The sequence below is a fragment of the Chiloscyllium punctatum genome, chromosome 5 (genome assembly GCF_047496795.1).
Source record: "Chiloscyllium punctatum isolate Juve2018m chromosome 5, sChiPun1.3, whole genome shotgun sequence".
Classification (NCBI taxonomy): domain Eukaryota; kingdom Metazoa; phylum Chordata; class Chondrichthyes; order Orectolobiformes; family Hemiscylliidae; genus Chiloscyllium; species Chiloscyllium punctatum.
Genome location: NC_092743.1, coordinates 36,176,889 through 36,202,464, shown reverse-complemented (window position 1 = coordinate 36,202,464; position 25,576 = coordinate 36,176,889). Strand labels below are relative to the sequence as shown.

The 25,576-nt window shown below is 38.8% G+C and overlaps 2 protein-coding genes across 3 annotated transcripts in view; both read right to left on the bottom strand.

The window, feature by feature from the left end:
• LOC140476727 (chymotrypsin-like elastase family member 2A) overlaps positions 1–4,619 on the bottom strand; it is a 56,126-nt gene extending 51,507 nt beyond the window's left edge. The window contains exons 1-2 of the mRNA XM_072569546.1: positions 4,543–4,619; positions 474–523 (exon numbers count right to left, since the gene is read on the bottom strand). Coding sequence (XP_072425647.1) covers positions 474–523; positions 4,543–4,619 — 127 coding nt within the window. The remainder of the gene's footprint in view (positions 1–473; positions 524–4,542) is intronic.
• Positions 165–25,576, bottom strand: part of csrnp1b (cysteine-serine-rich nuclear protein 1b) — a 31,977-nt gene continuing 6,565 nt past the window's right edge. Inside the window, exons 2-5 of one of the 2 annotated variants that reach the window (XM_072570032.1) lie at positions 14,891–15,135; positions 11,690–11,949; positions 9,672–9,968; positions 165–5,980 (exon numbers count right to left, since the gene is read on the bottom strand). In XM_072570032.1, the coding sequence (XP_072426133.1) occupies positions 4,949–5,980; positions 9,672–9,968; positions 11,690–11,949; positions 14,891–15,107 (1,806 nt within the window). In that variant the 5' untranslated portion in view covers positions 15,108–15,135 and the 3' untranslated portion in view covers positions 165–4,948. The remainder of the gene's footprint in view (positions 5,981–9,671; positions 9,969–11,689; positions 11,950–14,890; positions 15,136–25,576) is intronic. The other variant, XM_072570034.1, reaches the window with a different exon arrangement.

Genomic DNA, 25,576 nt, shown 5'->3' with positions numbered 1-25,576 from the left:
TTCAAATGAAGTCTGATCTTGTTGGACAGGCTTCACTTGGGGGTGAGGTACTACAGTATGGCTGGTACGCATGAAAATATTCTCTGGCACACAGTAACATTTTCACAAACAGAAGAAAGCTGAAAGAATGAATCTCAAACACATTTCTTGCATATATAAATTTTATTATTTAAAAGTATGATGTAAATGGCTTTCATACGGCTTGAATGAAATGAATAGCATGTAATCCATCGTCATATTTTACAGATTAAGCTAAATGCATTTTCGTAAAAATCATCGTACCATTCTGCAAAATTATTGAAGTCTGAATATATATTATTTACATATTGAAGGCAAATGGGAGATGTACAATGGGAGATTCAATACATAACATTATCTTAACAGTTTTGCAATAAATACCAAGTTTCATTTTTTTTATGTGCAACAGGCAAAAAAAATGAATCATACAATGGAGTGAGATTGAACTTATTTACAGATTTCTAGTGCCTTTGAGAAGGAACGGATTTCAATTTTTGCCAAAAAACTGAAAAGGGAACCAAAATAATAAATTAATTTTAACGGCAGAAAAGCTGCATATTGCTAGGTCCAGGTTGTCTATGCAGAGGAACTGCAGAAGGCTGAAGGGCAAAAGTATTAACTTGATTAACAGATCTTCTCCTCACCATGTCCTTCCTAACCAAGCTGAAATATCAAGTCAGCTGCTAATCCCAAACTAAGTAAAAGTGACGTGTTAGGAAATAAATAAGTTTATTTGCACAAGTCGACGTACTTCACAATGGGGGATCCCCCACTAGCTCAGGTCCTTTTTGATTAGCTTATAAAAATACCATTTCAGATTTTAAAAGTATTTTGATAATAAATACGTAAAGGATGGAATTTTTTTTTCTCTCAGTAAAGCCCATCTACTTTCCTTCACAAAGAAGCAGAAATACTAGTCACTTGGTCATGGAGGTCTTGAGCTGGTCACCTCAATCTTTTGAGTCCTACCCTCTTGCTTAATAGAATTCATTACTATCCCTTTTAGATTTGTCATCCATGAGAAATTGGACATTTTTTCCACATTCAGGATCCCCAATGTCATAGTATTCAAATAATTCAGGCATAAAAGGTCACCAGTCCACTTTGCTGGTCACCAGGTCTCTATTGCTTGTACAAGTTGAGAACAAAACCCAAAAGCAAATGCTTGTAACTTAATACTAAAATGGGACGGTTTGTCATCAGTTCTCACTACTGGTCTTAATGAATATATGTAGAAATTACAAAGTTATATTTTTAGACAATTAACTTGTCATACAAATATTCTCAATGGGCCATTTAATGCGCATGAACTAATTTAAAATAGATGTTTTGTACCAACTCCCAATAGCGGGATTGAACTAATTGTATTCTCTACAAATATTCATTTTTTCATGTTCACATTGAAAAAGGGAAGTGAGTCTGTAAATATTTTTCAAATCAACTAGACTTCCAAATGTTTGATATTTTGATCTTTTCTTAATGTATAAACTTTTTTTTATGATTTGGAGATGCTGGTGTTGGACTGGGGTGAACAAAGTTAAAAATCACACAACACCAGTTTAATCACCTGAAGGAGCAGCGCTCCGAAAGCTAGCACTTCCAATTATACTTGTTGGACTACTCCTTGGTGTTATGTGATTTTTAACTATATTTTTTAAACCATGAAGAGCTCTTTGGAAAATAGATCAGTTCTAATAGTCTTAATTCCATGATTCCTTTCCAAATTTGGATTCTTCATCTTTCAGGTCTTATTAATTCAACAGTGTCTCTTCTGCTACAAAAGTATTTATAGTTCCTCTGCATATTAGACACTGGGCTGAACCATGCGTGCCCCTCCCCCTCAGATTTTCAATAAATTATAAATTGTAAAGCTTAAAAAAAAATTAGCTACTTTGTGGAATTTTAAATAATTAAAGGTTTCAAATCTCTAGCACCTTTACAGAACTATGACCTTCATGCCAAAAATACAGCCTAAAACACTAAATGTTTGAATGCAATTCACGTCTTAGTTTTTAAAAAAATGGTTTCTTACCAAAAAGATACTTTTCAAATCTTCAAACATTTTGCAAAGTTCTTGGAGAAAAGCCAAGAACCTGCAATGAAGTGTTTCACTTGACAGGAGCAGTGCTGTCACTAGGTTTTTAAAAATGATCACATTTGATAGACAAAATTGAAGTTGAAGAAACACCCAGGCAACACTCACAAGCTTTTGTCCCTCTGAATTGAGCTCATGTGGAAATCACGTTCCTGGGCTATGAAAAATTAGAGGATGAAGTCCAGGTGGTTTGCATGTCTAGTGCTGCTGAAAACAGGTGCATCTTAAGGTAATACATTTCTTTTAAAAAATCTGGTATTAAAAGTTGCATGACCAAAACTGCCAAATGCAGCTGGTTATATGCAATTTTTGATTTTTCTTCAGCATTTGGTACCAAACTGACTAGTGACAACACTGCTCAAACAAACACAGTTACAATAACAGTGTAATGATGAGAAAGACCAGTGCTACTGAAAGGCTGTATTGCACTTCCATTGTTTCATTATTAAACCACAGTGCTCCTTGCAGTACTGCATGTACAAAAATAAATAAATACAGTACAAAATAAATAAAAACTGCACATGTAATACTTAAGGTACAGTATTACAAAAGTTACTTATTAACTTCCGGCTATTTAAGACCTGGTCTCAAGTTGGCTTTATCAATGTACTTTGCACTTACAAATTACTGTACAATTTGCTAGGCTCAGCTGTAGTTAAGACTTTGCATAGTAAGTTTAATCAATTTGTGCATTAACCCTTTACCATTCAAAGAATCTTTATCTTGTAAGGTGTGTTAGAAAAGGAATGCTAAATTTAAGGGGAAAAAAATGCTGGAAATGATAAGCATTCGGGTGAAAGACTGAAAAGTCCAGGCCATGATTCAGTGAAGAAATTTCACTGGAACCCAGGAAGAGTTACATTTAGAATGCAGATACCGGCAGATCTGTTCATTATTGGTATCTGCCCATTATTGTTCACAAATTTAAAAAGCACAATCTGCCTGCAGTAAATACAATACAAATTGTACTGCAGCCCTTTCCTTCTGAGGAATACAAAGATTTAAGCCCATTTTGTTGCGCAAAAGTGTGCACAGTATCCTGAAGTAGGTCATTATCAGTGATGTGTACAATTATTACACACCCAGTGAATACAACACTGGGTTAAGCACTTAAAAGCACTTCTAGAAAAGGAGGAAGGAAATATTTGGTCTCCTATCTGGGAAGTCAACGAATACAATAAAGCTTAACACAAAATTAATTCCCTGGGCAAGGCATATCACGAGCACAAATAGATATATTCCGTGCATTATGTTTATGCAGTCACATATCTTTGATCAATGCCCCAAAATTGACATTTGGAGTCAAATTGAAATCTTTGGTTCCAGAATCCCGACCAAACTCTAAATAACTGCCACATAGTTATAAACTTAACAGATGGAGTTCAAAACCTTGACTACAAAAAAAAATCAAATTCTGATGTTTTGCACTCATGTGATCCTGTCTAATCTTATGACACTCCAAGTCTAGTCTTGAACATTGCCAAATTCCCTTTACCCAATTATTGTCAGTTATGCCTTCACTCTCTAGGTTCCAGTTTCTAGAATGTTCTCCTTAAACTTTTGTACCCCTCTCTCATCCTTGTAATGACATCCTCCAAAATCAAGACTACCTTCTTTCCCCAAGATATAGATCAACAGTCATTTATATCCTTACGTGGCTGTCAAACTTTAAATGATAATCCTATTCTGAAGGATCCTGGAATATTTGAATAAAATTATCATACTGCATAAAATCAAATTGTCCCAAAACTAGAATCTTATTGCTCAATTTTACTGGATAATCTCAATTATTGCTCCTGTTGAGAAAAAAGGTGCAAGTTTCACAGTTTGAAAAGTAATTCTCATCCAGCTGTGAATAACTAGATCGAAAGTCTAAGGCTTACTTTTAACATGCCATAATACAACATGATGGAGGTCTACCTTATGGGTCTTAGAGCATCAATGCACTTTAACAACATTGAAGCATAAATACCAGGAGCATTCCAGATTCAGTAGCTGATTTAAGTTCAGCTAATTTATAGGTTGAAGGTAATAACACCATGGCACTCCCATGAGCTTCAATCTGTGTGTTACAAAACCACTCCCAAAGGTGATCTTGAAGCTTGAAGGATGCGTAGAGACAGTGGAGGTAGAATGTAGCATTAGGCTTTTCTGCTTAACCAACATTCATCCACTGTTTAGGCTCATCTAATACAGAATTGGAATGACATTACAAAGGTCAAGCAGCAACATGGAATTGTAGTCTAGCATGGGTGGTTGCTTTTACATTCCAAGCTGGGGTGCAAAAGAAAAATCACATAATACAAGATAGTAATCGGGGCTGAAGAAAACAGCATGATTCTTTGAATAGGTTGGTCACAAATAAATTGTCCAAATAATTTCAGCTGCCAAATGTCCATTGATAAGTAACCAAACAGATCGAGACTTACTCCATTTCCACTTTAAGTGTCATTTGTAAGCAATCATTTGTGTTGCTCTTCGCTGAAGTACCACCGATATTCGGCATTGATGTATCACTATTACAACATGCTCAAGATCCAATTCTCTTTTCAATTTAAACAATATATAGCTCTTTCATACAAAACATTACTAACTGATACTGAGGAGTATCACTCCCACTTCAAGTTGAAGAATCATTTTGATATTTATAGCCTCACTGGATCCATGATTAATACAACTGAAGGCTAATTACTGCAGAATGATTCCTTGACTTGTGACTTCAATCAGTTCTGCATCCCTCCCACCAAATACATCAGTCATTTCATAAAGATATCTATTATTCATCTTTGAAAAGAAAGGAAGAAATTTGGAACAAGTCACTTTGATAATCTGAAGTTAAACCTTCACAGTTTCCATAATGGATGTTTTGATGGCTTCTTCGAGATGCTGACTGTCTGGGAAAGGTGTAGGGGGCTCTGGAAATGAATCTGCTGTGATGGGCTCAGCCAGACCAATCAGAGACTCCAGGAAACAGCTACCTGGGTCAGCGGCCTGGGAGAAACTGGGAAAGCCAGGGAACTGAAACTGCAGCGATGGACAATTGTCCATGCTTTCATGGTCCTTCTGTGGATTGTGAAAAGATCCATAGTTGAATTCTGAGAACGACTGGAAAAATTCAAAGGAGTCAGTCGAAAGGCTGAGGTCTGTGTAGCTTTTGGGTGCCTGCTCCACACAGTGAGCAGGCGGGTAGCCATGGTTACTGCTTGGTGTCGGAGCTACATCTCCCAGAGAGAAACTTCCTTCCTGATTGGCATTCTCGTCCAAGCTGGGCAAGTGATTAGTATAGTACTCAGTGTTGAATTTAAAGGTTTCCATGCTAGACTGCTGGTCACCAGTCTCACAGAAAAAGTCAGATGGGTTAAAGTAAGGGAAGCCATCCTGGTTTTCAGTGTCATTACCACACTCGCTTTCAGAATCATTAAAATGGAGGATTCGGGTCAGTCCGTCATCATCAATGTCTGCTGTTTGATGAGACTGTGGTGCATTATCCAAGAAACGGTCATTGCTTCCCTCATCCACCCCCTCGCTGTAATTTGACAAACTGGAATCGGTCATGTCACTGCTACAGCTGTTATCCTCACTGTCATCTGACTCTTCACTGAAAGGAAAGGCTGGCGTTAGGGAGGCACTTCTGTCCTGGAAGGTGGCCTTGTCTGCTGAGTATCCATAATGATGGGGATTTTCCAAGTGTGGCATGTCTGACTCTCCATTCCTATTTTCACCATTTGATTGTCTTTTCTCCAAGTCCAGCTTCATGATGGTGTGGATGAAATGTGTCTGTACTCTGGCAGAGTTGAACTCTATCCTTCCCATTGTGTTACCACAACCATCCTTTGTACAACCACAGGGAAAAGACATCCGGTCCATCTGTATAATACAAGAGTGCATAATGTAAGCACATAGGAACAGGGAAGTAGAAGTAGGCCATTCAGCCTTTTCACTAATATTATAAATCAGTAGGGTTACAATCACATGTCTGAACACCTTGTATTTATATCCTCCTCCAGACTGTATTACTGACCTTCATCACTATAGTAATTTAAAGTTTGTTTTGTTGCCATCGTATTTCCCAGGTCTTCAGCAAAGAAACTGAACTGCTTTTTTAAAAAAATAGATGCCCTCTTGATGAAGCATTTCTGCTTTAATTTTCCATTAACCCGCCCCCCCAAAAAAATGTAGTCTAAATTATGAGGTGGTGAATTCCCTTTCCCTCCATGTAAATGTCAGAGATAGGGAGAGAAACTTGCTAAATGGAAACCAGCTGCCCACAGCCAACTAATAGATTGGACAGGGCATTTGTGCCTCTCAGCAAGACTGGTCTCAGAAAACTATTGGCTGGAGGCAGGGGGAATTAGATCAGGATTTGATTAAGTGTATTGAGTCTATAGGGATGCCAAAATGCAAGCCCCAGAGAAGAGATTAGAAGGGACAACATTGCTGGGTGGGGGTGGTGTCCTCATACAGGTCAGGATTCAAACTTCAAGTTACTCTTTTTGTTTTATGGGATGTGGACATTGCTAGTAAAGCTCCCATTTGTTGTCTATGCCTAGACCATTTCAGATGGCACTTAGAAGTCAACCACATTCTGTGCATGTGAGGTCATCTCTAGGCCTGAAGCGAGATTAGTGAACCAGATGAATCTTTACAACAATCAGCGGTAGTTATCATGGTTGACCGTTCTACTTATTAAATGTTTTGAATTCCAAACACGGACTTTATGGGATTTAGAGAACATGTTGCCAAAGCATTGGCCTGCGTCTTTGTTTACTAGCCAGTCACATTGCCAATACACCACCACCTCCCCTTAAAACAACTGGTGACAGACTGGCACTTACAGCTATTGTTATGTGGCTTTTGACAAAAAAAATAAAATCCAGAAAGACCAATATCTACAACTGCATGACAATTCAAACCTACTTGGTGTTACATGTTGCTGAATCAACAGTGAAGCGATATTTTACTGGATTAGGGATCTATGAAATTAGAGTTCAAATGCCAGTTTAGGTGTTTGAGCTCAGTCTTTTTTTTTAAAAAAATGGTCATCAAATGCTGATTGCAGTGAAAATGGCTATACAGTGGTCATATTGTTGACAAAAAAAAAAGACACTGGCTCATTAATCACCTGTAGGAAGAAAATGTACGGTTCTTATTCGATCTATATGCAACTTTAGTCCCAGATCAGTGTGGTTGGTTGTTAACCGCCTCTTAAAGTAGCCTAGAAACCCCATTCAATTATCTTAAAGCAATAAAAAAATACAACTGCAATGGATGGAGGAGGCAGCTCAATCTTCAGAGAACAGGCCAGAAAGAAGGCAAATCATATTATGGCCTTCATAGCAAGAGGATTCAAGTAGAGGAGCAGTGAAGTCTCACTTCAATTATGCAGGATCTTGGTGAGACCACACCTGGAATAATGTGTGCAGATATGAGAAAGGGTGTTCTTGCTACACAGGGAGAACAGCAAAGGTTTACTGACTGAATCTTTGGATGGCAGGACTGATAAGAGACGCGATTGAAGTTTTTGGAGTTCAAGATTGAGGAGGGGAATCTCATAGAAACCTACAAAACTAACAGGACTAGACAGGGTAGATATAGGAAGAATGTTCCCGATGGCTGGTGAGTGTTGGACCAGTGGTCACAATCTAAGGATACAGGGCAAACCATTTAAGACTGAGATGAAGAGAAACATTTTCACCCAGAGAGTGATGAGCCTGTAGAACTTGCTATGTCAGAAAAGCAGTCAAGATCAAAACATTGGATAGTTTTGAGGAGTTGGATATAACCCTTGAGACTAAAGGGATCAGAGGATATGGGGGAAAAGCAGGAACAGGTTAGTGATTTGGATGATCAGACGTGATTGTAACAAATAGTCTACTCCTGCTCCTATTTTCTGTTTCCAAATTACAAATACTCAAGAAAGAACATCAATAAAAAGGTTATAGCTCAAAGCAAGTGACAGCTTGGTTCAGTTAATAGCACACTTATCTTCAGTTATTATGATAAAGCTCCACACTAGAATTTAATGATTTAGACTGATATTTCACTTTAGAGTTGACAGAGTGATTGCTACATTGTTAGTGGCTCCTCCTGCTGTGCAGAAGACTTCAAATTAAGACCTTACCTATATAGCGCATTATATGATTCTATGGAGCAACATGAAAGGAAATGGGTAACTATCTTCACAAAAGAATAATCTCCAGATATCTCCAAAGGACAGATCAACAAGTCAACCATCTCAGGAACACTGGAAGCATTTCAAGCTCTTAAATATCTTCAATAATTCACTTAGATCATGTTCCTTATTCCTAACTAGCTCAGTGCACTTTGTCAGTCTGCAGTACACAAGACCTGCTGACAGAACCAGTCAGTCAATGAGGTAAAAACAATGACTGCAGATGCTGGAAAACAGATTCTGGATTAGTGGTGCTGGAAGAGCTCAGCAGTTCAGGCAGCATCCAACAAACTTCGAAATCGACGTTTCGGGCAAAAGCTTTTGCCCGAAACGTCGATTTCGAAGCTCCTTGGATGCTGCCTGAACTGCTGTGCTCTTCTAGCACCACTAATCCAGAACCAGTCAATGATCAATTCATTGTGTAAAGTTTCAGAGAGCATTGAGAGAATCTTGATGAGACATTTTACAGACTGGAGTTTTACACACTTACAACTGTTAGTTATTTCCAAACTACGATGTCCTTCCCACAAAGATATTTGCCACAAAGGGCCACTAAGTCAATAAAAGGACTCTGAACAACCCATTAATAACAAAAGGGCATTTTAAAAGCTGCTAAATTGATCATTAAATACAGGGGCTGTCAGATCTTTAACACTCTTGTCTCCACACAATCAAATATTTTGCATTTGGAACACAGGGATTAATGTACAGCTCAAGAGAAAATGTTAGGTGTTGACAAGACAGGCCATGCGTGGAGCCAAATCCAGAACCAAAGAAGTGCATTGTAGGTTATAGTGCCTTAGGCTACTTGATTACTTAATCTACATTTTAATGTTTAGAAGCTGGGCTGCTCCATACCTGGGCATTCAAGTTTTTATCCTTTAATTTAAATTTGAATAACTACTGTGAAATCAGTGCTTGTTTTTACAGGCAAATGATTCCAAGTACCACAGGATTATAATAGCAGCAGGAAGGCATGCTTGGGCCTTGTTGTGATATGGCTACAAGCCTTGGATGTGCTACCAAGTTTGCGGAGTCAGCAATCTGCCTAATGGGAAAAAGGGTGAGAAAAAACAATACAGGTGTCTTTTCTGAATGTGAAATTATTGTTGGGCTAACCCAACGGAGATTACTGCGGCTGCAGAATGGCCAAACCTGCTGCCAAGTTAAGTTAGGGTCATTGTTCATACTTGGAACTAATTTTTGTAGACAGACATAACAAAGGGGCAGGTTGAGAGGCTATATTAACGTTGCAGGTTTTTAAAAAAATTAGATGGAAGCATGGGAATTGAATATGAATCTAGGAAAGCAAAAAAGTCATTTACTACACTAGTAAGTGCACATATAGGTCTATAAAACTAAATATTTAATCAGCTGCTTACTTACTTGGCATTTAATTCCAGCTAGGCTACAGCTACAAGTCTCTGGTTCACAGAACCCCTTACAGTCACAACCGCAGTCCTCGCGTGACATCCTGATTGCATTCAACTCCCGTTTTTCCTCTCGGTCGATTTTCTTCACTCCAGCCGCTTTCAGTAGCATGTGCCTCTTCTTAGCTGGGTATGGCTGGGGAAAGAAGCCGCTATCGAGCTCCACTTCACCAACATCAATATCATCATCCAAGATGTCATCCACAGTGAGCTGGTCAGCCTGCTCGGAGTCAGCAGTACCATTCTTCGTCAACTAGTTGGAGTGAAGGGTAGGGGAGATGTCAATTTTATCCAAGTTAAGACCAGTGACAATCTTATTTCATCAGTACTTAAATATTATAGCACAAGCAAACAGCAGATCATACTAGATGAACACCAAACCCACTCCCAACCCTTTAGCCTTACATTATCCTTTGCTGTATCTAGGTAATGCAATAGTTAGTCACATTTGGTTTGCATCAGTCCTCATTTGTGTTGCATTGGCTGATCTTAACTGGAATAGCACTAGCAGAAGGAGGAACAGGGTAAGTGATCTAACCAGTATTTAAAAAATGATTGAAATCTTATGTTATACTTGACAATATTTATAGGGTGGAGAGAAATGAAATGTGGAATGTGTTAGCTAAAAAGAATAATAAATGCAGATGCAATAGGAATTTTCAGAAAGGAAATGGTTAAATATTGGTAGGTTAGTAGGTATTAATTAGAGATAGTAGGCAGAATGGACTGAAAAGATTCTTGTAATGTAGAAGGTGTCCAATGAATTTCTATATTTTGTGGGTAACAGTCCAAAAACACAGAAGACATGCCACTTGCAGGAGGAAATGTCAGCACCTGAGCAGATTGCACATTGTCATGTGTTACTATAAACCATGTATTCCAGTTACAATTGCTTACATTGCTTTTGAACAAAGAGTTGCTGCTCTAAGTCACGGAGGGGGGTGGGGAAGAGACAAGGACGAGGACCAGGACCAGGACGAGGTGTGTGTAGGGAGGAAGTGGAGGTGGAAGGCAAGAGAAGAGAACAGTTGCTGTGTTTGAGATGCCCCTCATGGTCAAACAGGCATACAGCATTTAGATTCAAAGCTGACATGTGAAGATTAGGTCATATATTCAGAAGGAACTGCAGTCCATCATGATTACATTGAATACAGATTTAAATGGGAGAACATTAAAGTTGGTAGTGAGGTTGGAAATGGAAAAACAGCACAAATGTACTTCCCACCTTGGGATTACTTTTTAATTTAATTTTTAACAATGTCAGGATGTGGGCAACACTGGCTATTATCATTTATCCTTAGCAGGCCACTTCTGGTCATCACTTAAAGGCAGCAACATTACCATAGGACTAAAGTCATATATGTTCCATGTAAAGATGATACTTTTCCTTCTCTAATGGTCCAGTTCGTCTTTTACAACTCAGCTTTTTGGTCACAAACTGACATTGGATAATTGTTTCTGGATTTTATTAAACTAAAATTCAACTGTCAAACTACTATGAGGAATATTTGAACTTGTTCACTAAGAACAGAATGTAATTAATAGAACAGGAGAAGAACAATTGAACCCAAGAACTAGTTTCATCATTCAATAAAGATCTGAACTGACCTTTGACCTCAACTGTAGGGCCCTACCAATTTCAGCCGAATGTACTCAGCGACTAAGCATTCAAAGATCTGCAATCATCAACCAAAGAAATTTTTCCCGCACCTCCATCCAAAATCACTGATCCCTCATTCTGGATTGCAGCTATTAGTTCTAGAGTCTTCATCCAGGGAAGGAGCCTCTATCCTGTTGAACCTCATCAGAATCTATGGGGTAATTAGATCACCTCTCACTCTAAGTCCAGGAAATCATACACTCATCCTACTTGATGCCTCTTCAGAGGCAAACATTCTTATCCAGGAATTTGGAATCATTCTAGAATACTAATCAAGTAGCACATTAATGGGTTATCATTCCCAGGTTTCATACCTGTAGTCTTAAAGAATCCAGCTTCTGTTCTTTCAAAAGTTCTTTGATCTTCTTCCAGCGAATGAGCTCTTGCTCTTTGGCAAACTCTGAGAGCGTGTACTGCCTGCATGAGCTGTGCTTGCTGGCCATCCCCAGTGTGCAACCTCCCTGACTTGGAACACTAGTGAACCCCTGACACCGCGCAAAATAGAACACAACAACACGGTCAAACTGGACGTTGTTCTTTCTCATGCGTTTAGTTCTCTTCAGGATGGGGACAGCTGCAAAGCCAAGAAGGAAAGAGAAAATCATATTAGTAAATATTTAACTACTGATAGATCTCATTATAAATGATGCTACTTTTCAAACCTAGTGGCAGTCACTTGTGCAACTCAAGGGCACATGGCAGTCAGTCTATCCATAAGAAAAAGCGATAAAATAAATGACAAGGTCTTATATTTTGCTTGTTTAAGAGAGAATTGTTGGGTAGATATCTGTAGTCAATCTTCTGCTCTTTTAAGTTGTTCTGAATGATTTTTTAAAATCAACTCAAATGGACAGATGTGGCCTAGGTTAATTCCTCATGGCTGGACAGTAACTCCAACAATACAGCACTCTGGAGTACTACAATAAAATGTCAGCTTGAATTATGTATTCAATGCTCCGCAGTGGGCTCCGCGAACACATGACATTCAGACAGAGGAGATCCCTGCAAAGACAGCATAATAATTTCCACTGGCTAAGGAAGTGCAAATCTCTTGAGTAGCCTAAATGCCAAGGCCACTGGGCTTGAACTTGAGAGAGATCAGGGAGTGTGACCCTCTGATTGTATCTCAACAGTTTGAGGTTTGTTGTGATCCCGTGCGTGGGGTTGTATGAAAACAAACTGTCCATTGCATGACACCTTGAAAGAGTAATGATGGCAAATGCAGCTGGATTTAAAAATAACCAAAATGTGTATTTTAAACCAAGAACATGTACAAAAAAAATAGAAAAAAATCTTGCGGTTTCATTCTTTTACTTCTCAAAAAACAAATGGGTAAAGAAAGGAAGCAGCTCTTCTCAGCATGGAGCCTTAGCACAGGACTCAATACTGAGAAAATGCCAAACTGTCATTAGCTTTCCAGGCAGTTTACTAGCTTCAGGGACCTCAGTTACCATGCTCTCCACTGAAGACTAATTTCAGACCTATTTTAAGCAGATTATTAGGATGAAGACCTATAATTACAAATGCTTTTTAGTTCAAAGTTTTCTTTTGTGAAATAAAACAACATAGTACCTGGGTGATTTAAGAACTATTGATTCTGTACCTTCAATCCTAAACAGTTTGTACAGAGTACAGCACCAGAAGAGGTAGATAACCTCCCGCTACCAGAAGTACTACATGCAATACAGCTGTCTCCTCACTAAATGGTTTTACTACTACATACAAGTCTAAATACTTCAACTCTTAAAAGCAACAAACAATTCTATTCTAAATCAAATATGGTTTAGCACTGTCACTGTTAATCCCACTGAAATTGACTCACTAGGGGCAAATTCTCCTCGTCTGTTAAATTCTGTCCTGGTTGGGGGGGCCTTTTGCCCGGGACGTCAATTTTCCTGCTCCTCGGGTGCTGTGCTTTTCCAGCACCACTTTTGTCTGGACTCTGGTTTCCAGCATCTGCAGTCCTCACTTTCGCCTTCTGTTAACTCATTGTCAATCTACATCATGTGCCTATCCACTAATGAGGTGCTAGTCAGTTTCGCACCTTAGTTGGGTTGGCAGGTCTCCTTGTGTCTGCCCAATTTACAGAACAGGTGACAATTTAACAGATAACATGGGAAGGATTTCAAATTTGCAAAATGCAAATGCTCTGTGCATCCTCTTCAGAGAGCAGTGCACAATATATTCAATACTTTGCAAAATGTTCTCTTTGTTCTGAGACCTGGCTTTAAGATATGATCCTGATTCCTGATGAATGGCTTTTGCCCGAAACATCAATTTTACTGCTCCTCGGATGCTGCCTGAACTGCTGTGCTCTTCCAGCACCACTAATCCAGAATCTGGTTTCCAGCATCTGCAGTCATTGTTTTTACCCCCTTTAAGATATGACTGTTCTTGCAACCTTAACATAAAGCCCCTCTTTACAGAACAAGGCAACAGCTCTGTCGACACCAAGAACTAAATCAAATGTAATCCAATCCAAATGTGATAATGACTTGACCAAAGAGACAGCCTTCAAAAGGGTCTTAAAAAGGAAAGGTTGACAAGGAGAAGCAAAGACAGAGAGGTTGAGAGAATTCCAAGATGTTGCCTCAGCTGTCTGTTTTGACCTAGAACTTTTCCACAATTTTAAGAAAGGGATCAAGTTTCCAATTTCAGTGCAAACTTTTATAAGAGCCCCCAGTTCTCAGTTTTTGCTTAAAGATTCTGGGCCTGCATATGGAGTGTGAGCTCTTTCCCCTCTAACTGTTCTGTGATTGAGAATTAATAACGAAATTGTATTTGCTGGTTGACTCATTGGGAAGTGAAACTTTGCTGCAAAATAGATTTGCATGGGAGACCAAAACTAGGAGTTGTGAATACGAGTCACCTGTAACTTGAATGTAGAATTTAAGAGAACTTTGTTCACACAGGAACTGGATAAAATATGAAGCTCATCACCACAAGACATAGCTGAGGTGACTCAAATTCATTAAAGAGAATGCGACATAGGCATGATATAATAAAGAAAAGAAGGGTGTATTATTGTAGTTAGGAGAAAAGGTGAAAACACTTGTGAAAATAATAAACACAAACATTTGGGATGAACAGCCAGATTGTAGTTTATACTATTTAGATATTTAGAATAAGCTATATCATCTGCTTACATGCTTTCATTTTTAATCTATAATGCTGCATACATCAATGCCAAAGGGGATGGGAGGAAAGTTGAACAATATTAACTAGCAACATTTGTGTATTTCCCAGCTCAACTGAAGGTAGAAATGAATTTTAGAAGTCTTAAGACAGCAGTGGTAGCAACTACCAGCAATTGCACTTTGACCATTTCTAGGAACCCGGTGAAGTAGGGATCCAGATCTTGCAAATCTGACTTCTCACATGATTAAGTACCTCCACCATACTCACTGTGGAGTCATTAAATTCTGCCCAAAAAATGTTACTCAGAGGTCGTACAGACACCATCATAATCGAGCTCCCTAATTGTAAAGAGAAGGTGAATTAAGTTAGTTACTTACGGGTAAATGGTGTTGAGGGAAAAGCCGTATTACTTCTGGTTGGCCATGTTTCATCACAGGAGCTGTCATCATCTGAGTCCCAGCTGGAGGATAATGAGCAAGATGATGTAGCGGGTGAGGACGAGGAAGAGGAGGAAGAGGAGGAAGATGGCGAAGATGAAGAGTAACAGGGATCATCCTCCACTTCTTCAAACTTCCTTTTCAGAATTCCACTCATGGCAAAATGTAGTTTGGTCACAGTTCTGCTTTAAAAAAAAACACAAGAAAAATTAAATGTCTCTACCTCATGATGTGCCCATTACAGCTCTTCATTTTGAATGATTCAGCCACATTTTGATTTAAAATTTAAGAATGACCCTCACCAAGCTAGAATTATCTGGTATTCCAGTCACTGAAGTCTTTCTGAATTAAATATGAAGTTCTATCAATCAGGAAGAGCAGATCTTTAACAAATGCCTTTTTATACAGAGATGTATATGCAGAATCTTAAAAACAATGACGGAAAATGGTCAGATGAAACCACATTGATACATGGGGGTGAAAAATATATTGAGAAAAAAGGAGGGAGAGAAGACGAAATTAGGTCTAATCGTCTGAGATAAGACCGCAGTATGTCTTCTCTGTTCAGTGAGTTTCTTCACTCGTGGGAATAGTAGCACAAATGGGACATTACTACATTAATATTCAATGATTTGGACCAATCTGAAGAATATCAACTCAGATTCCACTTTATACCATTTTGAGAACTTCAACTTTATAACGTACTTGGATATAAAAAGCTAGTACTGATACAAGTGACTATCTTAATCATCTTAATTAGCCATGCACTTACATCAAATCACTACAACACAAGAATGACTTGTCACTTTACCCACAGTATTCATACCTTGAGAGAGCAAAAAAAAACACAAGGCAAGTGGATAATGCAAATGATATAATCTATCCAATGTGAATTGAAAGCAAGTTTCACAGCCTGTGCATTTAATTTGAAGGTTAAACGGGTGCCAGATTCCTGTGATAACATTTTTGAATGCATTTTTTTTCTGGCAAAAACTTGGATTCATTTTCACAAAGAAAATTCTCAACTGAAATTTTCTGGTCAGATGGCAAAATTAGTCAAACATTCCCCAATCTCAAATGGAAAGAAAAAAGTGATCATCATTTATATAAGTTCACTAATGTTTTCTGATGGATCAGAATAAAAATTTAACATTTGGAGAATATGGAGCTATTGCACCACACAATGCTAGAAGGTCCTGATTCAATTAATGTCCCAATAGCAGACCTCAGGTCAGTGCAGTGATGAAGTAAAAATAATACATGGGTTTGTTTTAGTGAGAAGATTGGATTTAGCTGCTCCACTCAAAAATAAAAATGACAGTCAAGATCAACCTTTGGATTAGAACTGTAAATTTTCACTTCTGTTATCAGAATTTATATGAATAAAAGATCGAACATATTTGCATTTTCACAGTGTCTTCCGTGATCCCAGGATAGCCCAAATTGCTTTAATGTCAAGAAAGCACTTTTGAATTTAACTCATTGTTGTAAATCAGGGGAATGCACTCACCAATTTGGGAACACAAAGCCTATCAGAAAGCAATGAGATTAATGTAGATGATCTGGTAGTTTGTGATCCTATTGAAGGATTATTTGGACAAGACAATTCTTTGAATATTGCATTGATATTTTGTGTCTATCCACTTAAGAGACAGGAGCCTCACTTTAAAGACATCCAAAAGATAGCATACCTAACGGTGGAGAACCCTCTTAATATTGAAGTAAAGAGCGTCAGTCTGGCTTAAAAATACTGATAGCTGCAGTTTTGTGTTAAAATGCTAAGTGTTAAAATCGTACATGTCACAAACTAGATCCGAGTTCACGTCTCTCAGCCAAATGAAATTGTATTTCACTCGTTATCAGTATGTACATTTGTTACAATTGAGTCTCTAATGACTGGGAATGCAAATAAGCCAATTAAAGGAAAATCCAACAGGTTGATGGCTTGGGAATTAGAACAAAGTGGTCACCCCACTGTATCACAATTTATACTTCCCTATTATCTGCCTGGTGGGGAAAAAGTCTGACGCAATGCAAGACTAATTCAATTGGCTCAGAAGATTCTAGGGTAAAATGCTTTCTGTATTTGGTCATGTGATCCCACCATGGGAAGGTAGCAACAATTCGGTGATGAACAATTGGTCTCGTCAGTTCTAGCCTGGAGTGAATAGAAAAATCTACTAGGGTTCGTACTCCAGTCAATTCATGGGTGCTCGGTGAGGTCAGTTCATGGTGTCTCTGTCCCCTGCATTTGAACAGCCAGTCAACCAACTTGTGTAGATTTATAAATAGTAAATGCTACTGGGGTGAGAGTTAGTACATTCTAAAATGGGAACTAGAACAGTGAAGGAACTATTATATACAGTACTGAAAGGATTAGTGACCCTGATGAACTGATGATATTAAATAAAACACAAGATTTAGATGTTTCACTTGTTTCAGAATTATGGAAGGTCGACCTGAACCAGTTTTTTTTTTAATTTGACCTGGGAACATAGATAATTGAGCAAGACTGCTTTTAATTTCCATCCCTAGATACCACAAAGTATTTACAGTTAATCACATAACATGGATTAGTGATACACAAGTCCAACTGGGTACAGTTCTGACATTGTTATATCTGAAAGAGATACTCGTCAACCGGTTTGATTAGAAAGGTTTTGGTCATCTTTACTTCCTTTGGTAGCTTGCAAGTGAATTCAGTTCTGATCAGCAAGAAAGTTGAATTGCTGGGATCTGGTGAAATTGCTCAAATTCTTCAGTGCAAACAGCTCAATACAATGGTGTGTTTTTGAACCAGGAGGTTATGCGCTCAGATCTCACTCTGGGGAATTGTGCAAATAATCTAGGCCAACATTTCAGTGTAGTAATGAGGAGCGCGTCGCGTTGTTCAAGACGCTTTTAGTTTTGGATGAAATGCCTGTCCTCTATAGGCTATACAGCAAAAGATGAGCATGGGTTTTAGGCCAATATTTGTATCTCAGTTAGCATGTGTCATATGGCTGCAAAACTTTTAAAATATTTGTTCTTGAGATATGGCATTGCTAGCAATACTGGCATTTATTAACTATCTCTAATTGCTGGAGAAAGTGGTGTTGAGCTCCTTCTTGAACTGCTATGCAGATGAAGATGACACTGGCAGGACTGTAAGGCTGGAAGTGCCAGGCTTTGACTCTTTTAGTGATGAAGGTTAAGAGTGCAGAGATTTTTTTAAATCACAGGACTAAAATACAGGCTTTGCAGGACTCTGGATATGTACTGAGTAATTTGAGACAATACAACAAATACTCGTAAACACAGCTTACTCACTGGTGTCAGTGGAGACCCAAAAAACTTCCCACACATGACTCAGTACAGTACACTCAATGTAACCAGATGACTTGCACTCCCCTTTACTAGAATGATTCTGCAACCTTTGAAGCCTACTCGTGGGTGGACGTGACTCTCTACGGAAGACTCATCTGATCTATTACTTCCAAGATTTCACAATGATTCATACCATGTGTATGTGAGCAAACTTCTCCTTAAATAAAATTGAATATAAACCTGCTGTGTGATAAGAAAGAAGAAAAAAAGACCACAAATGCAAGGACTGTGGGGGTGTTTAAAGAGGAGTTTGATAAAACGTTGTGACATTTAGCAGGACACACATGATGTTCTCTTGAAAGCCAATTTTGGATTTTTAATGCACTGCATAAAGTGGCTCAATGAGTGATAATATCAAGAGACAATGATCCACCGATGTATCATATGGATTGCACGCACTAAGCTCAAATTAATCTCTACCAATGAGTAACAAAATATGTACCTCCCTAAACAAAACAGTATAGATGGGTCTCAGCTAAGTGAATTTTCCACTTTTTCAGGGCAACCAGTAATACAAATTTTAAGAGGATTTCTTAGGGCTGCATTAAATTTCAAAGGTTTATGCATCCTGAGGTTATCCCGGGTAAAGACTGAGGAATAATAAATCCTGTGGAATACTACTCTGGAGTTACATGGGCATATAGGAGCATTTCCACAGCTGTTGTTTCAGTGTTGTTCTACTCAAGAGTGTGCAAATTACTTTGGAGACTGGGATTATCCCATTGCATACTTATTGCACTATTTCAAAATAAGACTGCATGAAGGCTAATTGGCAATCCTATTATGTTATGCTTTAATACTCATTACCTTAGAAGCTTACAATTAATGACATCAGCAATTATTGATCATTTATCCCAGAGAGAAGTATTCATGTGTTCACTCCAATGTTGGGAAGGGCAAGACCTATTTTATAAAGTTTAGCTGGACATGTGAAATATTGTTCCCAATCATTGAATTTACTGGAATATAGTAAAAGGACTAGCCTTGGCTTGGTTATTATATTATTTTGGAAGAGGACAGTTGCAGGTTAAAGTTCCACTTCAGAGATTTGATCAGCATCCAGGAAAAACACTACACTGGAGCACTGAGGGTCTGCTGCACTGTGCCTTTGAGACAAAACATTAAAACAGAGGCCCCCATCTGTCAACTCAGACATGAAAGAACCCATAGCATTATTCCAAGAGGAGAAAAGGTGCTGGGCAAAATCTATTCCTAACCAACATTGCTAAATAATACCAAACCATTACTACATTGCTGTTTTGGGATTTTGCTACGCATGTACTAACCTACACAACCATAGTGGCTACACTTCAAAACTGTAAAGTTGATTCATTGTAAAGTGCTATGGGGTGTCCTGAGGTTGAGAAAGGCACTATATAAATGACAGTTCTTTTGTTATTTGTCTTTGGTGGCTGGAATGATTGAACACAATTTGGTGTCATCGTTCTCGGCATTTACAGACTTCCTGCTGACCAATCCTAGACAAATATCCAGGAGAGTTCCAGTAAATGCTGTGTTGCAGTCTACTAACAGACATTGCTGTTGCATGGCAACACAAGGGCTTGCGCAACAGGGAAAATACAACACCGTCACCAGTCTGTCATCACAGATTTGAGCATGCGATTAGAATTCTCTGAACAGGGCAACTTTAGTGGTTTTCCATAGTGCTTTGGATTTAACTGTACTCAAACTGGCCAGATTCCAGAATTGTAAAGCCAGAACTTGACTGAACAGTGAGATCCCCTTCACTGTAACTGTCTCAGTGCAACCTACCACATTACGACCTAAAGCAAAGATCAGACTAAATGAATTAATCCCTCCGTATTTGGTAGACTAATCAAAATTTTAAAAAGAAAATATTGAAGGATTGATGCCATAACAGATTAGCATCTTCTCCCAGTTCAAAGTTCAGAGTGCTGAAAATTTTGTTTTCTTACCCCTGCCAAGGACCCAACTGCTACTAAACAAATGCGAGAGAGACCAGAGTTTCAAATGTTTCAATTTTACCACCCTCTCTCTGCCTTTCCCATCCAAAAAGTAACCAAAAATCAATCTTCAGGTGCTAAACACACCACAGACACACATCTGAGTGAGCTTGCTTCTTGCTGTTCTTTTAATTATTCTCATATCACTTTCAACTGCCACCACAAGTGACACACAATTTATTATGGAGCTCAAAATAAACTCAAGTCGACAGACATAACTCAAGCTTCAGTTACTGAAGGATGATTTCCGCTCAAACTTCACCCACATCTACTGTTCATGTGAAGACTGAAAATAAAAGGTACTGTTGAATCCCAGACACCGCATTAACTGGTAGAGTTTAAGGTTCAGTAAACTTAATAGATAAGTCAGAAAGAATTAGTTTACAAACCAATCAGTAAACATCTATTAAATTTGCTCTGCATTCACTTGCATTGTTATATTGTTCAGCCACACAGTGTCCTGAGAAAAAGGCCAAACGTGAAAGGAAACAGGCACAGAAATAAACATTTTAAAGAGGGGATTTATGGATGGTAAAGACTCCTTTATTTATAATTATTTCAAAATTACAATATACAGCTAGAACTGTAAAATTAAGAGCATATTAATTTCTTACACCAATGCAAAAGCATTTGAATATAGAGTAGTGAACCTCAAGGATTAAAGACATCTAGTAACAATCTACAATCAAACCAGCACTACTGATCTATCTTTTTAAAAATAAAACAGGTCAAGAACTGGTAGGTGCCAAGACTTTGAGCTGACTTTAAACTATTACTTTGTGTTTATATTAATGCAAATTATCAGGAAACATTAGATGAACTGGGTTGATATGGAGAACAAAAACAAAAGCTAGCAATAGTCTCAAGATGCCCCAACAGACTTTACAGAAAATGAAACATTATTTGAAGGATAAACAGATTTTAGTACTAGAAACAGAACAGCTAATAGCAGAGGCAGCAATATTAAAGATCTGCTCTCACCTCAGTCTTGTTCACCTTCAAATATTGTTGCCTTTGGACTATCCTACTGTAAGTGGTGAGTATTTAAATGCTTTCCTGACATCAGGTAGGGGCCTTCTGGCACAGTGGTAATGTCCATACCTGTGACTCAGAAGGTCCAGGTTCAAATCCCAACCGGTCCAGAGGAATAACAACATATCTGAACAGATTGATCGGAAAAATAAGAAATTCCTGACATTACATAGACAGAGATGAAGCTTCAAAGTGCCATTGGTCGATTCACTCATTGTTAAAAAAAATCAAAATCAGTATCTTCCCTCTTTTTACAACCATGGTGCTAATATGACTGGTCCAGTTAGGTTTCTGGTCAACAATGCCCCTCAGGATGTTGGTAGAGGAGCTGTTGGTAGACAATAGGTCACATGATATTGTTCAAACTTTATTTTCTAGACATGGTTACGACATGGCTAAAATGGCACAAAGGCTACCAGTGTTAGTCAGCTCTGGTCCAGATGGTGCCAATATGAGGCTGTAAAGTAACATTGTCAGAGAAGTTGCAAACAGTAGCTGAACATCAAGATCAACAGCAAGAAGTCTCACTCTTAATTGCAACCTAACTTTACACGAAAGTCACTGAGCAGCTGAAAATAGTTGGGCTAATTTTACAGTTCTAAATATCTTATGCAGTGACGTAAAGGAGTGGTGGTGACTGACTTTTGGCCACAGCTTATGTCCCATATAATCAGTAGGTGCTTCTGTATGATTCCAGCCGTGAGTGTTTCTGTTTGATTCTTACTGACTTCAACTTTTGCTTGGGCACCTGTGATGCCACACTTTATTTTGAGGGCAACTCAGCCACTCCTATATTATCCGTTTGCGATGAGGGCTAAACTGAAGGTTATGAAATGAGTGCCTTAGGTGGAACCCAGATGGAGTCTCTAATGAGGCTCTTGGTGAATAGATGTTACGTGATGACAATTACTTCTCCCATTTCAGATTTCAAGTCAGACAATGCTGGATATAGATATATATGTGTGTGTGTGTGTGTGTGTGTGTGTGTGTGTGTGTGTGTGTGTGTGGTTACATTTTCTGCACTTTTTCAATTGCATTTGTAGATATTTTGTTGTGGGCTCACAGTATGCCATGCTAATTGCTGACTCGCATCCCCAGTATTATTAAGTACTTTAGCTCATTTCTTTCATTTCGTAAACAGCTTACATCAAACAGCAAGGAGATAGGACAGCATCCACAAAAAATGATGAAGAAATACCAACATTGCTCTTCCCTGCAGAAGAAATGCTAACAAACTTATGTTTTATCTGACACTAAGTTACAGCTGGGACAGGGCAATTCCCTCTGGTAATGTTGGCAGTCAGTTCTTTCCTTCCTGGCTTTAATTCAAAACAGATGGAGCCTCTTGGTTCGAACCTATAGCTTGTGGAAAATAGGTAACTCACTGTGGAAAAAAGATAACTTACTGCCAGAATGGTGAAAAAAAAAGTCTTACTCAGACACTTATACCAGATAAAATGTCTTTTTTTCTGCAAACTAAAGAGTTTCCAGTTTTGAAAATCTATTCAGCTCAGGTTCTGCAGAATTGTCGTCACAGGCAGCAGAATAAATATTCCATTGACACTGCCCTCTGGTGGCACAGCAAGAGAAATTATTACATTTGCAACCTAGTTTTCACATTCACACAGGATGAAAAAAAAATAGCTTTGTACCCTGTCTCCACTGCCAAAGAACATTCTGTTCCTTGGCTCCAGCTCTCCCTCATTCATTCCATTTAAACTGTCTGTTTTAGTAAAAATAAACAGTGGAACAGATAGAACCCACAGGAATTTTCTACTGGCTCTATGACTCCCACTCAGCCTGGAACAGTGCGTTACAAGTATTTCACCCAGATGCATTTGATAGCTCCTTTATATGAAGGGGTAGGAGCATGCAAGGAAAGATTGAAGAGTGAAGGCAGCGCCGCTTAAAGGGCATGGTCAGCTGGGATCAATTTCTTGATCGTTTTAACAAAGATAAGTATATAGAACCACATCACACCCTCAAGACATCCCACAGCGCTTCACAGCCAATTAATTTTCTGAAGCACAGCTACTTATGTAAACAAATATGGTGGCTACACTGTGCACAAAGAAATCCCAAATACAACAAGTGTAATGAAAAGCTAGCTAAACTATCATACTGGATAGGAATTCTGGCAAAAAAAACCCTTGCCAGGAACAAGCCAGAATCCCTGCTTTCAGTGTTTGTCAAAAGATGACACCTCTGCCCCCTCAGTCCTGTATTGGAGGATCAGTTTAAATGAAGACTTTGACAGCCTTAACCAACTGATCCAAACTAATGAAAACTGAAAGAACTGCGGATGCTGTAATCAGAAACAAAAACAAATTGCTGGAAAATGTTCAGCAGGTCTGACAGCATCTGTGGAGTGAAATCAAAGTTAATGTTTTGGATCCAGAGATCTTTCCCCAGAATTGCACTCCACAAATGCTCCCCCAGACCTGCTGAGCTTTTCCAGCAATTTCTTTGTAAGCCAAGCTACTGGTTAGTTTAGCAAAAAAGGGAAGACTGCACTGACTCAGCAATGAGATTCTAAGTCCACTCTTAAGTGAGGAGTCAAACTGGCTTTGAGCCTCACCACCTCTAGTAGTTAAAGGAACCACACAATTGAGCCACACAGATCAAAAGAGTCCCTGGTTTGTGCATGGTTCTCTGTTCTCCAACATAGCTAGCAGTGGAAGACTTGGCTTCAACAAGACTTGAAGTCCACTCTTTGGGAAGAAGAGTAACTGAGCGAAGAGGCTGCCTCAGTTGTACAAATCACAATAGGTATGGGAAGAGCAAAAACTCTCCCAACCACTTTGATTCAATCACATGTTGTATAGTCCCAGAGGACTGGTCCCTCACGACAGAGAGAGAGAGAGAGACCGACAGACAACTGGTGGTGAGTTTAACCAGATAGTCACCATGCCTCAGGCGAGGGACAAGTTTGAGAAGGTATGATGTTCATGGTAACCTCAGCCAGTGTGGGAATTGAACCTGTGCAGTTGGTGTCACTCTGCATGATGAACCAGCTGTGTAGTCAACTGAGCTAACCACTGTTGTCAATGCACTTTAATAACAGCATTGGTTTAAAATATTTCTCTGCCACGACTCTCAAATCATCCAAAAAACACAAACAAAAGCTAGCAAAGTAGAAAACCATCTTTCGTTATCGTCACAGTACAGTTACTCACTCTTTATTGGGTGAAACGATGTGGTTCCGTAAAATAAGAAGGAGGCACCTTTTTTCTCCAGGAAGCTGCCTTCTGCTTGGCCTTGACATTGATTTGCATTAATTTCCTGACTTGTAGTCAGAGGAATGCCTTTAATAAAATTCCTCCTGTTTCAGCATAGTACTTAAAATAAGCCCCAGAGTAAAAATTGGGAGTTTACATTTGTGTTAAATCAGGCTCAGAGTTAATGTAAAAAGCTACATTCCTGGATACCCACACTCCAAAGAAATGGCAAACTATGAAGCAAAGCCTTCTGACTTACCCTCGCAACAATCTTTCCTTCTCCTTTCCTACCTGCTTCTTTTTCACCTCTAGATTCTCTGCCTCCTCCCTCTTGCAGGTGGAAAGCCTTGTGGGATCATGGTGCAGATATCTAAATCCACAAATCAATATTTTTTCCTTTCTTGCCCTTTTAATTGACCTTTCAAACAAGTTGCTGGATAGAAGTGTCATCAGCACACCATAATTCTGGCTTCTGCCACTTTGCGCATTTCCCAGGCAAGGTGATGGTGGAGGAAGGAAGAGGAAGTAACAAGATAAGCAACGTGAATTAACAAGTGCCTTTAATGTCATTAAGAAAAAGGCCCAGAGTGACTTCACAAGAGCATACACAGCCCGCCAACAAAAAGTGACAAAGGAGCAGACATATAACTAATCTTTTGCCATATCCGAAAATGTGTAAAAAAAATACTATCCGGGACAGTCCTTATTTCATATCAATCAGATGTCCGCAAGGGATAGAAATTTCTTTATAGTCATGTGTGCTCCCCAGTCAAACATGTCTGACTCTTGCTGTCATGTCAAAATTGGAGCTTACTTCTACACCTGAGCTCCTCATGGTATACTAATTGTGCAAAGTTAAATACATGCAACAGGGCTACAGCAACACTGCTAAATCAAAGAACTGCAAAGAAAACTAGTTTTAGTATTCCTAAGTGACAGGTTTGAAATCAGTGCTGATCAAGTGTGAAAAACAGAGGTAGGTGAACAGGATGCCCAGAGCTCCCGATAACTCTGCTCTTCCAAAA